The sequence below is a fragment of the Myodes glareolus genome, chromosome 7, assembly GCF_982192425.1.
Source record: "Myodes glareolus chromosome 7, mMyoGla1.1, whole genome shotgun sequence".
Lineage (NCBI taxonomy): Eukaryota > Metazoa > Chordata > Mammalia > Rodentia > Cricetidae > Myodes > Myodes glareolus.
Window position 1 is genome coordinate 43,494,519 of NC_142032.1, and position 13,125 is coordinate 43,507,643.

Genomic DNA, 13,125 nt, shown 5'->3' on the forward strand with positions numbered 1-13,125 from the left:
CTGTTCTCCTTATGGTCTGGATGATAGTCATTCCCCACTAACCTATGGTCCCCCATCCCCAGGCCAGCTAAGCGCATACGAGTTTAGTGACAGACAGCTTTCTCCAGTCTTCCTGGTGCTCCACATCAGCGCTTACATGGAGAAAAGACTTGTGTGTAAGGTTAGACTTTTAATGCCGTTTCCTGGTGAGATCTCAGCTGGCTTAGAGCAGAGACTGGGTCTGCCTCCCTGACCTACCACTGTCACAGGCCACATCCAGGCAACGGTGGCTCAACGGATGACAATGTGGACTCTGACAAGTTTGACAGGAACCACCAGGGGAAGAAGAAGCCAGCAAGAATCAGTTGTAGATGAGGGGAACCCCGAGGCTGCCTGAGCATCTCTTTACAAACTCCTTGAGAAAAATGTTTTCCAAGTAATCCTTTCTCTACTTTGACATAAATGAGAAGTAAAAGGCCTTGCGAGAAAGAGGGGAGGTACTTACTGATCTCCCATGTGATGGTGTTCATTTCTTGTCTGTGCTTTAGGTACATGGGCCACACGTGGCCATCAAAGTACCCTGGAGGGTCAGGAGGCTCATACACCCTTGTACTGGAAAAACAGGCAAGAAACTTGATGTTGATATAAAATATGATTGACAAAGTAAATGAATCACAGTCAAGACAATGTAAAAAAATCACTCAGGTTAAATCTAAAGAGGGATCCAGAGTACTTTTTTTTTTTTTTTAAAAAAAAAAACTCAATTGTAGTAAGAAAAATAGCAAAATAGATTTAGTTTTATGATTCGAACTGTATGCCTGTAACTCATTAACATTCATAGTTATCTTTTCTCTGTCTCTTGTGTTTTATAAAAGAATTATGGGACAAGTACAAGAAGAAATAAGGTGCGAGATACGCGGACAGGCTGGCTTCCTCTCTAATGTAGCCGGTGGTCTCCGTGGGGCTAGCAGAGCGTGGGCGTGGCGGGTGAGGAGGAAGGAGCCCGACAGGACGGCCCTGGCCCTTCCTCTTAGAGAAGTTACTGGACCCCAGGTGATAAAATGCTTGACTTCCGAGTTAAGGCTTGTTCAATAATGCCACTTTTCCTGTTTTCCCTACAGTTCACCTTTCGGGTAACAGTGCACAAAACGGTCTCTAAACGTACCTCCGCCTCCTCTTACACTCTTCATATGGGACGGTCAGGAAGTAACTTCTGTTCCATATGGTGTCCAGCGGCCTAAGAACACAACACACTCAGCTCGCAAGGCTCTCTCTCCCACCCCCGCATTCCTTCAGGTTGGGGCTGGGAGGGGACTTACTTATAATTAAAGAGAAGGAATCCCTCAATGATTAAAATGGGAACCCCTTGAGCGCTTTCCAAAGCTGCTGGTCCCTCAGAGCGCCCTGGGTTTTCCATCCACCTCGAAACAGCTGACATCATTTTTTCCATGTTAAGTGCTTCAAGCACTGAAACAAACATAAAACCGATGAAATTAATATAGCGAACTCTTCTAGGTGGTTGGCTTTTCGTGATAACTATCTTTAGGGTTCTGTAAATGTAGGACATAACAGCATTTCGCTTATCCTTCAAAGGATCTAATAATACATACTTTAAACACCCCATTAAAACACTAAGAGATATACTTGAGAGGTATGTCTGAGATGTTTTTATTAGGAAAAACAAAGATGTACAAATGTGCTGAGCAGTGGTGGTGCACGCCCTTAACCCCCAGCACTTGGGAGGCAGAGGCAGGTAGATCTCTGTGAGTTCAAGGCCAGCCTGGTCTGCATACTACTCAGCAAGTTCCAGGACAGTCAAGGCTAAGGCTACACAGAGAAAGAAATCCTGTCTCGAAAAACCAAAAAAAAAAAAGAAGTACAAATGTAAAATACGATGAATACTATGCCACTATTTCTAGTTGTAATTTTTTTAGATTGATGCATTTACTGGGCATGTGTGGGGGTCAGAGGACAACTTGAGGGGTTCAGTTCTGCTCTTGCTCCAGGGAATCCTAGGGAGGGAACTCAGGTTGTCAGGCTTGGTGGCAGGTGCCTCTACTTTCTGTGCTCCATCTCTGTCTCTCAGTCCTGACTACAATAAGTTCACAGCTGACCAACCCTTCCTGATACTGAAAAATCAACAATTTATGGTACTGGAGACTAAATCCAGGATTTTGTTTGTGTTAGGTAAGCACTCAACCACTGAACTATGTGTCCCTAGCAAGACCTTTAAAAACGAAAACTAAGTGAGGGTTGGAGCAAGGGCTTGGTGGTTAAGAGTACCTAATGCTCTTTGAGAGCACTCATGGTCAATTCCTAGCACTCACGTGGTAGCTCACAGCTGCCTGTAATTCCAATTTTTGGAGGAGAAAATAAGCTAGACATGCATTTGAAAGATAAATAACATATAATCTATTTGAAAAGTAGCTATTTTTTTTATATGTGTGGTTTTTGTTTGGCTGTTTTGTTTTGTTTTGATTTTTCGAGACAGGGTTTTTCAGTAGCTATGGAGCCAGTCCTGGAACTCTCTGTAGACCAGGTTGGTCTCGAACTCACAGAGATAACGCCTGCCTCTGCCTCCCGAGTGCTGGGTTTAAAGGCGTGCACCGCCACCACCCAGCTGGAAAGTAGCTACTCTTTTTAATAGTAAAGGATCTCTTATAAATGAGAAACTTTTTTTTATGTTTATGGGTATTTTGCCTGCTTGTATGTCTGTGCATGTGTGTTCATTGCCCACAGCTGGCAGAAGAGAGCATCAGATCCCCTGGAAACTAAAGTTACATATAGTTGTAAGCCACCATGTGGGTGCTGGGAATTGAGCCCATCTGATAGACGGACTAACCACCGAGCCTACATCTCTCCAGTCCTACAAGAAAACCTTTTAAAAATTATAGGATACAAATGTCATTTTAAACCCTGATATGTGCAACCTCTAGAGCTAACAAGTATGACTCTAGAGAAGCAGAACAGGTATTCCTGATGCATGGTCTTCAGACCAGACCAGCAATTTGTCAGACATGAAAACTCTCAGCCTCCTTCCTGGACTACTCATCACACCGCATGCCCTCACGAGTGTTTCTACCGTAAATTCCCAGCCTCATTCCTGAGCACTGATCACACCCCGTGCTCTCACGAGTGTTTCTACCATAAATTCTCAGAAAAGTGTGGGCTAATTAAGTTAATAGAGATAAGACTGTTGAGATTTTCTTATGGTTATGCTGCTGGTTTGGCTAAGCGCCACCTTTTCCAGGAAACTGGCCATTTTATCAGAGTTTACAAATAAACCTCCTAGGAATTTTCATAACGGAGGGAAGCCTGTGTGTATAGACAGACAAACAGGTGAAGCATGAGAACTTCTTTCCAACATCTGTAGGATGCTTCCCATGTTCGCTGTTTGTAAACTGTGCCTCCCCTAATTATGTCTTGATCCATTTTGTCTAACTGCTGTGGGGGTCACTCCGATTCTTCCAACAACAGGATTTCATCTCCTCTCGACGTGGTCTTCACTACTGCGTCTGTGAGTCCATGCTCCTCTTTCTGAAGCTCCCAGGTAGAGATGCTGGGTCTTCTGATATCACTCCATCTTTCTCTATGTCCTCCCATTCAAAGTCATTTCTACCACGTCTTCAAGTTATGGATCTTTTCCTCTCATGTTTATTCTTTCACTGAGCCTACCTGGAGAGTTCTAGAGTTGGGTTATTACACCTTCTTCAGTTACCAAATTTCTTCTTGGTTCGTTTGTCACATTTCCATTTCTTTCTTGGGGTTTTTAAACTCTTCTCCTATTTCAAGACTATCTGCAGGTACCTGATGACTTTTTTTTTACAAACCCACTTTCAAATCTCTGTCAGACAATTTCATCAGTGCCGTCATAGAATCGATACTTGTCGGTTATTATTTTTTTAATCCAGGTTCAGACTGTCCTGCCTCTTTGACCGACAAATGCCTTTCAGGTATGTCCTGATGATCTGAGTATTAAGTAAGTACTGAGTATTAAGGCTACTATTTAATTTTTTTTTTTTTTTTACTTTGGAGCCGGTCACTCTGAAGCGTACCCAGGTTCAGATGGGCACCCTTAAAATATTAGGTGGCTAGGAGAGGGTCAAATAGGGGGAAAGATTCAATGCTGCTGAATGAGGCAGAAGCTCAATCTTTCACTGATTCCTGATGACAGCAGTTGACATGGCTTGGGTGAGGAAGATGGAGGGCCAGCGTACACTGTTGTAGGGAGACCACTTGTTTGCTACCCAGTCACCCTGCAGCTCAGACCCGAAATAATCACAGAGATCATATTATTTAAATCACTGCTTGGCCCATTAGCTCTATCTTCTTATTGGCTAACTCTTACATATTAGTTTAACCCATTTCTATTAGTCTGTGTATCGCCATGTGGCTGTGGCTTACCGGGTAAAGTTCCCATTGTCTGTCTTCAGTGGGGCTACATGGTTTCTCTTCTATCTGCCTTCCTTCTCCCAGCATTTAGGTTAGTTTTCCCCGCCTAGCTCTGTTCTACCCTATCAGGCCAAGCCAGTTTTCTTTATTCATTAATGGTAATCACAGCATATAGACGGGAATCCCACATCACTACACATTTTACCCTGTCTCATTCTGACTCTGCTTCCCACAGTTTGGAAGTTTTGTTCACTGTTTGGCTCTGCTAAATCTCCTGTGGGTGATGTAGAAGACAAGTCACTCCACATTGCTGGTGGCAGGTCAAAGTCTTGGGGTGTAGCCCTCCACTGGTCCTGTGGACACAACAGGGGAATAGATTTTCCTTTTGGGCCTAGCTAAAGAGGGATAAAAGGACACTGTATTCCCATAGCTACCCTTGTTCTGGTCCTTTGGTTGTAGGCTTCTTGCTGCCTTTTCTGACCACTGATGGTTCATGTCACATGCATTTCCAGAAGTCCAGGTGGCATATGGGAAGAAATAAAGAAAGCAGTGTCCTAGTTAGGGTTTCTGTCCCTTGAAGAGACACCATGACCAAGGCAATTCTTTTGTTTGTTTGTTTGTTTTTTTGAGACAGAGTTTCTCTGTAGCTTTGGAGCCTGTCCCGGAAGTCACTCGGTAGACCAGGCTGGCCTCGAACAGAGACCCACCTACCTCTGTCTCCCAAGTGCTGGGATTAAAGGCATGTGCCTCCATTGCCCGGCCTGACCATGGCAATTCTTATAAGGAAAACATTTAATTAAGGAGACAGCTTATAGTTTCAGAGTTTTAGTCTGTTATCATCATGTTGGGAATGGTGGTGTGCAGGCAGACACAGTGCTATAGAGATGACCAACTATCCTTTATCTTGGCTTGCAGGTAATAGGAAGTGGTCTGAGTATCATACTAAGGGAAGCTTGAGCAAAAGAGATCTCAAGGCCTGCCCCCACAGTGACACACTTTCTCTAACAAGACCACATCTATTCCAACAAGGCCACACCTCCTAATAGTGTCACTCCCTTTGGAGGGGGCATTTTCTTTCATACTGCCATACACAGGGAACTCATACCCACGTGATCTCTCGAGTCACAAAGTCCTCAGCCAGCATGTGTCTTCTTTGCTTCAATCTTCCTTTCTTTGTTATATTGTATTGTAGGTTCTGGCTAAATGAACAAGGCTCAATGACAGGGGACAGGGAGTTAAAACATTTTCTACATTTCCTAGTGATTTATCCTTCAGTCCATGGAATCCACGTGTCTTGCTTCACACAAGATGGGATGATACTTAGGATATGCTTCAAAAAAATGTAGATGGAGAAAGTGGGTCAGAGTAGAGATGAAATACGACTGTCAAAGAGCTCATCATATATGAAGCTGGGTGATAAACTCATGAACATTTATTATAATTTTCTGTCTACTTTTGTATATTTTTGAAGCTGTCCATAAGAAAAGGAATTTTAAGTAATTTAAAAAGTACTATCTTTTCCTACTTACCCTCTATAGAATTGAAATAAGAGTTTGCTATAACTTGAGCACCTCTATGCTCTAATTCACTTCTGTGTTCTTTTTTTGCCCACTTGTTCAAGTTGGTTAAATATTATACAGTTAGTGAATTTGGAAATACATTAACGAGGTCACCTTACATAATTTTTAAGCAGCAGGGCAGGCACCTTCTGTGATATGACTGATGTCACTAAGAAAGGTAGAAACTTAGAACACATGCACATGGGGAAGATGCCACTTGAAGCGAAAGGAGAGATGGTGGTAATGCAACAAAGGCCAGAGTGTGGCACAGAATCTGTCTGTAATAGTCTCAACAGCAACCAACTCTTCACCTCAGATCCCAGTTTCCAGAACTGTGGAGGCAGTATCCTTTTGTGGCTAAAGCTGTCCAGCATGTTGTGCATCTGTTAACTCACTTTTATAAACTGTCCTTTTAGTGGTTACAAAGATGTTGAGTCTACCTGGACTTACTTTACATTGAGACATTTACCTGAAAGTTCAATTCTTTTCTTAAAGATAGATTCTTGGGTGTAGGGTACCCAAGGGGTAGGAACATTTCAAGGCATTTGTGAGACATATTTGTGTTAGTTTGTAATTCCATGTAATGTGCACGAGGGTGATTGTTTTCGTAGTGGCCCTGCCATTGGGTCATTATCCTTTATTAAAATTCTCTGTCTACTTTGGAATGGAGTAAAGGTGACTGCAACTCTTTGATGACCTCCTGCTTTTAGGAAGGCATTCATATTCTTCTAGCATGTTTTTTCTATTGAAATATTACCTTTTTATTAGTTAGTTTACGAGAACTCCTCAGTTAATGGGAGCAATAATGCTCTGTCACTGCTTAAATTGTCTTTTCATTCTTTTTTTTTCAAAGTAGTTTCTTATTTTAGGAAGAAAGGAAGAAACAATGTATCAAGACTGAAACTTGACATAGAACTGCAAAGAAAGACTTGGTCTGGAAGCCACTGTGTGTCTGTAAGAACTGTTAATGTAATATTGAATCCTCAGATGCTCAAAACTGGAGATAGAGAATGTCTTTTTAGTGGAGCTCCCTCGGTTGATCGACAGACATACTAAGGATAGTCTGTTAATTATAAAAGACAGCAAGACCACAAACTCTTGGATCACTTTAATTCTTTGGCTTCCAAACAGAATCAGCCTGGGTCAAGAGAACAAAGTGACTCTAAAAAACACTCCAAGGTTTTCCAAGTAGTAAAACAAACAAACAAAAACACAATTTCTGGTGCTTTGATACTGGGAAGGGAAGCTGAATGCATTAAATCTAGTCTGATGTAGATGAAATATTCTAGTGGGTGAGCCTCAAAGTCATAAGCATGGCTAGTCATATGTCAGAGTCAGGGATGGACAGAAAGATGGCAAACCTACCCTGTCCTAGCTTCTGGAGAAAAAAAAAATCTACCATCCCAGTTTTGAGTCTGAAATTTAAATCTCTGGGACAGATTTTCTGTTTACTTAAATAGTTGACCAGAGATAAAAAACCTACAATGGAAGGCTTAAAATACAGCAATATTTAAACACTCAAAACAAATTATTCGTGTGTGTGTATGTGAGCATGTGTGTGCATGCGTGCATGTGTGTGTGTGTTTGTGTATGTGTGAGATGTGTCAGGGGGCCTCCATGCCACAGAATCGTGCTTGGGGAGACCAGAGACTGCTTTGTGGAGGCAATTTTCTTCTTCTATCTTTAAAGGTTCAAAAGAATCAAATTCAGGGCTGGAGAGATGGTCAGAGGGTAAGAGCATTGCCTGTTCTTTCAAAGGTCCTGAGTTCAATTCCCAGCAACCATATGGTGACACACAACCATCTGTAATGAGGTCTGGTGCCCTCTTCTGGCCTGCAGGCATACATGGAAGTAATGCTGTATACACAATAAATAAATAAATAAATAAATATTAAAAAAAAGAATCAAATTCAGGTCTTCAGGCTTGTGTGACAAGTGCATTAACCCAGGGAGACTTCTTGCCCTCCCTATATAAACATTTAACATTATGATGAGAGAGAGAGAGAGAGAGAGAGAGAGAGAGAGAGAGAGAGAGGTGTTTGTGTTTGAAAAAACAAATGAACATAAACTCATACTATTTCACAGAGGCCTCCACTTACCATCATACTGCAGAAATCCATTCTCATCTATGTCTATCTCAGACTCTGGCTGGAAAAACAAACATAGTGGTGGGCAGAAACGATACAATTATACAATTAAAAAGATAAGCCTTTAATAACTGTTTTGGATAATTATAGACAAGAGCAAAGACGGTCCCTGACAGATGGTACCACCTGGTGGGCAGGTAACACTATTGCACCAAGTCTATCCTTAGCCAAAGCTTTTGGATATCATTAACTTTGTTAGTAAGCCTTTTGGAATCAGATAGATCGTCTAAGAAGCTTCATATGTACCTTGAAAAAGTCGTCCTGAGATATTAGGCTGCAATTGGGAAGGTGTTTCTGCAACTTCTTAGCCAGCGTTGTCTTCCCGCCGTTTGTCACACTGAGCCAAGAAAAAACAGGAGGTCCAAGGAGATTTTAGGGAACAAGGAACATTCAACAATATTTTTTTAAAGGAATATTAAAAAAAACATTTCTACTTGAGATAAAAATGCTCATTTTCACAGATTGTGTTCTGTTTTGCAGGCAAAATCACAAGTTGATTTTTGTCCTAATAGTAAGAGACAAGTAAAGGATGGAGAGAGGCAAGTAAAACAGTTGGGTAAGTAAACTGGAGATGCCGTGCAGGAAGCAAAACAGTGTTCTGTCTAAACAGCTCTGGGCTTGAGACACACCCCAGAGGAGTCTTGTGCACACCTTCCTGCAAGTTTATAGATCTGCCCATGGCCACTGTGATTGCTTCAACCCCACAAGAAAAAGGAGGAATGGCTTATCAGAAGTCCACCCACCCATGAGCCCGCATTTCCTGTGGCAAGCCTCTTTCCCCTCTGATAGCAGGAGTCTATGTAGAGGCCCAGGGTTACTTCTCCATCAGGTCAGTTGTTTGTTTCCTCTGGCTGGACCGTCATATCTGGAGGTGTAGGTACCCAACTAACTTGGTGTGTCCTGTTTCTTACTCTCCGACATGTGACAGGCCTTTCTCTAGCCAATCTTTCTTTCCTTTTTGGGTTTTTCTTTTGAACAGGGTGTCGCTCTGCAGTCCATGCTGATCCCCTAACTAGGTAGCCCAGGCTGTCCTTGAATTGACAGTGAACCTTTTGCCCCGACCTCCTAAGTATTGGGATTGCAGGTATCAGCCACGGTGCCTGGCTTATTCTATCATTTTGACAAAGAGGTGATTAGCTCAGAGCTCAGTCATAGCCAAAGGGTCCATGAAAGAATTCAGGGTCATTGTGAATTTGAAAGAAAAGAGATTACACCATTTTCACTAAATTCTAACAGGAAATCAGCAGCTCCTGATTTCCACTAGCAGTAGTGGTGATGCCTGTGACTTGGGTGACGGCAAGAACCGCACCCCTGTGCATGCTGAGCTGTAGGAGGGCAGGTATCTTGAAGGATCACAGGCGCTCAGTATTCCAAACTTACACATGCTGTTTATTTCACTAGCAGCGAACTATCACAAGGCCACAGATTTATTATTAAGTATTTTACAGCTGTATCTTAATACAGCTGTATCTTGATTTTCTTTGTGTTTCTGTATTTCATTTTGTGCATTTCAAGTCACCCCGAAGAGAGGTCAAGATTTCACCACACACCAAATAGTACAAAGCTCCTGACTATATATCTATTGGCAAGAACCCATGACTAGTTCTGGGAGAGATCAACACGGCAATGTTTATAATCTAGAGAGAGAAATACATTCGTCAGAAGGACTTGTGAGGCTGGGTATGGGGGTGCATGCCTTTAATTCTAGTACTCAGGACCCAGAGGCAAGTGGATCTCTTGTGAGTTCAAGGCCACCCTGGTCTACAAAATGAGTTCCAGGCCAGCAAGGGCTACTTAGTGAGACCCTGTCTACGTTTAAAAGAAAAAAAAAAACCCAAATCACCAAAAGCAAAACAAAACAAAACAAAAAACCAAAACAACAACAACGACAAAAAAAGACCCAACCCATCAAACAAGAGCAACAACAAGGGCTGGAGAGATGGCTCAGAGGTTAAGAGCACTGACTGCTCTTCTAGAGGTCCTGAGTTCAATTCCCAGCAACCACATGATGGCTCACAACCATCTGTAATGAGATCTGGCGCCCTCTTCTGGTGTGTGGGCATACACGGAAGAAGAATGTTGTACACATAAATAAATAAATCTTTTTTTTAAAAAAGGAGAAACAACAAAACACAACCAAAATGATTATTGGCTATATATTATCATATAAATACCTTATACCTGCAAGTGGAAGATATTAATAAGACTGTCCATTTTATCTTACAATAAGCAGGTAGGGTGTGGGGCTGTTACTCTATATACTGAGAACACTGATATCACCTTTTCTTTTTTTAACAAAAAATGTCTATAAACCAAGCTGGTGGTGGTGGCGCATGTCTTTAATCCCAGCACTCAGGAGGCAGAGCCTAGTCTACAAGAGCTAGTTCTGGGACAGGCCCCAAAGCTACAGAGAAAGCCTGTCTTGAAAAACCAAAAAATAAAAAAAAAGTCTATAAACCATATTGCAAGTCCATAGTCACGACACTGAGCTTTTGTTTAAAAGGAAGAAACTTTAGTATGGTCTGAGCAATCTAGCCAGAAAATGTGTCATTTCTTATAATTTCTCTTTAATATCTTATAATTAAATTAGCAATAAATAGGCCCCTCCCATTGACTCAGAGGAAGCCACCGAGAAGGAAGCACTTTTCGTAGGAGTCCTGCTGCGAATGGACCAGCTGGGAAAGGGTTTCATCATCGAGCAGAGCCTGCAATCCACACCTGGAATGTAACCATGCCAGTGGGTCAGGTGACACCTTGGGACCCACTCCTTCCCCTTCAGCAAGCTCAGAACATCTTTCACACAAGTTTTCCTCGCCCTAGGGAAAAGTTCCAGAGCAGAACTTTAGGTTCTGAGGGAGGGAAGTGAGAGGCTACATGATGTATTTCCTTTCTTTGTTTACAAATAAATGTATAGTTCCTTTTGTAATGGAGGGCACAGAAGTACAGGCAGAAGCTAAAAAACAGTGTTTACAGTTAATCAAGTAAGATGAGACTACTTCCATAACAAGGTGATATATTAATATTAAGCCCCATATTCTAGCTGAGGAACGTGGGGCTTAGGAAGCTGTTTACTGCTGGAGTGGGAAGCTAAGTTGAACTACAGCATGGGTATCCCTGTCCCCGAACTGTCCCTGTCCCCTGTTCCCCGCTCCTCCGGCCACTGTTCCCCAGGATTAAACTGGTGATTGTAATTAGGGAATGGTGAATGATGGCCTACCACGGGAGTGGCAGAGAGTGTGACCTGAAGGTGAGGACAGGAGTAGTTCTTCAGGATAACACAGATTCGGCTCCAGGCACACTGGAGCCACAGCAAGGCACATTCTGATGCTCAATTCATTCTTAATTTGTTTTTATTTTTCTTTGTCTGATGCTGGGGTCACACAAACACTCTGCTACGCAGCTACACCCAGTCCCTTCCTATTCCTAATTGATTCCCGTGTGATGTAATATAATAACACAACAGATTATCTCCCTCAAATTACATCTGTAATATCGCAAATATTTTGTCAATAAGACACGCATGAAGAATGATAGACATAATCCAGTAGCAAGACAATCTTTTCAGTGGCTGTTGATGTCACATTTGCACACCAGCCTCTGGCATCACAGGTCAAATGACTACGCAGTTTAGAATACTTGTGACAGTGGACTACATGGCTAATATTATATAAGGGCAACACAAACTAGCCTAGCCAAATAGTATACCTGGTTACCCTGAAGGTGGGGGAAAGAGGACTGTAGGTAAGGAAGCTTGTATTCCCAGGTCAAAGCTGGGCATAGAAACAGAAGGGAGTGTTATTTTTTCTTACGCCATGTCAGCATTCACATGGGAAATGATAATCACCCTCAACCAAAGGAGTGACCAATCAGCTCTCATCTCCAGGGTCAGCTCCAGAAAACAAATGGAAATGTTGGTAATATGCTGGCCCCACCTCTTTCTTCCCCTGTCAAACCCTTGCCCCTCCCACTGGTGTCCAAGTAGCAGCACTCCTCCTGGGTTTTGGGACTCCCCCCCTTTCTCTACCATGTCCACACAAAACACTACCTGGATATCTGGAGTGATGTGGGATTCCCCTCTGTATACCATTGGTAATAAAGAAGCTGCTTTCAGCCAATGGCTTAACAGAATACAAGCAGACTGGAAAAGATACATAGAGAGAGTAGGCGGAGTCAGGGAGAAGTCACACTGGACGCTGGATGGAACTTTACCTGGTAAGCCACAGCCATGTGGCAATACACAGATTAATAGAAATGGGATAGTTTAGGATATAAGCATTAGCCAGAAAGGCGCTTAAGTGATTGGCCATGCAGTGATTTAATTAATATAGTTTCTGAGTGATTATTTTGTGATCTGGGCAGCTGGGAACGAACAAGCGGCCTCCCTACACTGGAGTGTCTTGCCCAGCTGTTTATGAAGGAACTACTCACCCACCAATTCCAATGACAAATGTTTTCATAATTGGCTTTGGAAATCACGTCTTCCTATTAGTTCCTAAAATAAGTAAATAAAAATAAATTCAGTATCATTCAGTTGTCTGGAGTTAGTCCTGAAAAGCAGTAACAGCTGAGAGGGGATCAGGGGCCTCAACCCCACATTACCCACAGTCTGACTTCCTGAGGCCAATAGCTGGTGTTTCCTTAGTGCCCGTTAACAGATGCCATGCTTGTGTGACCTATTTCCTTGGGTTACCTTGTGATAATTATTCTTAGTTGTCAACTTGACTACATCTAGAATGAAGGAAAACCCAAGCAGCTGGGTACATTGTGAGGGCTTTTTTTTCTTACTTAAGTCATCTGGAGTGGGAAGACCCACTTTTAATTAGATCTTCTGAGGTGGGAAGGCACAGCTTCTGCTGGCTAAAGAACATGGAACACAGAAGGCTTCTCTTTTTGCCTGCTTGTCCTTGCTCTTGCTGGCAAGTCCATCCCTTCACTAACATTAGAGCCTACTTCCTTGGAATTTGAGCATTTACTGAAGACAAGCTAAGACATTCAGCCTCATGCGCTGACAGACTATTGGATTTTTGGACCTTCTGTTGGTAGACAGC

The 13,125-nt window shown here is 42.5% G+C and overlaps 1 protein-coding gene across 3 annotated transcripts in view; it reads right to left on the minus strand.

The window, feature by feature from the left end:
• The window catches only part of Nmrk1 (nicotinamide riboside kinase 1), a 35,422-nt gene that overhangs the window by 18,543 nt on the left and 3,754 nt on the right, over nt 1-13,125 (minus strand). For all 3 annotated transcript variants that reach the window (XM_085693682.2, XM_085693681.1, XM_048429847.3), the window contains exons 2-7: nt 12,506-12,569; nt 8,324-8,414; nt 8,030-8,078; nt 1,299-1,446; nt 1,145-1,216; nt 485-591 (exon numbers count right to left, since the gene is read on the minus strand). In XM_085693682.2, coding sequence (XP_085549808.1) covers nt 485-591; nt 1,145-1,216; nt 1,299-1,446; nt 8,030-8,078; nt 8,324-8,414; nt 12,506-12,534 — 496 coding nt within the window. In that variant the 5' untranslated portion in view covers nt 12,535-12,569. The remainder of the gene's footprint in view (nt 1-484; nt 592-1,144; nt 1,217-1,298; nt 1,447-8,029; nt 8,079-8,323; nt 8,415-12,505; nt 12,570-13,125) is intronic.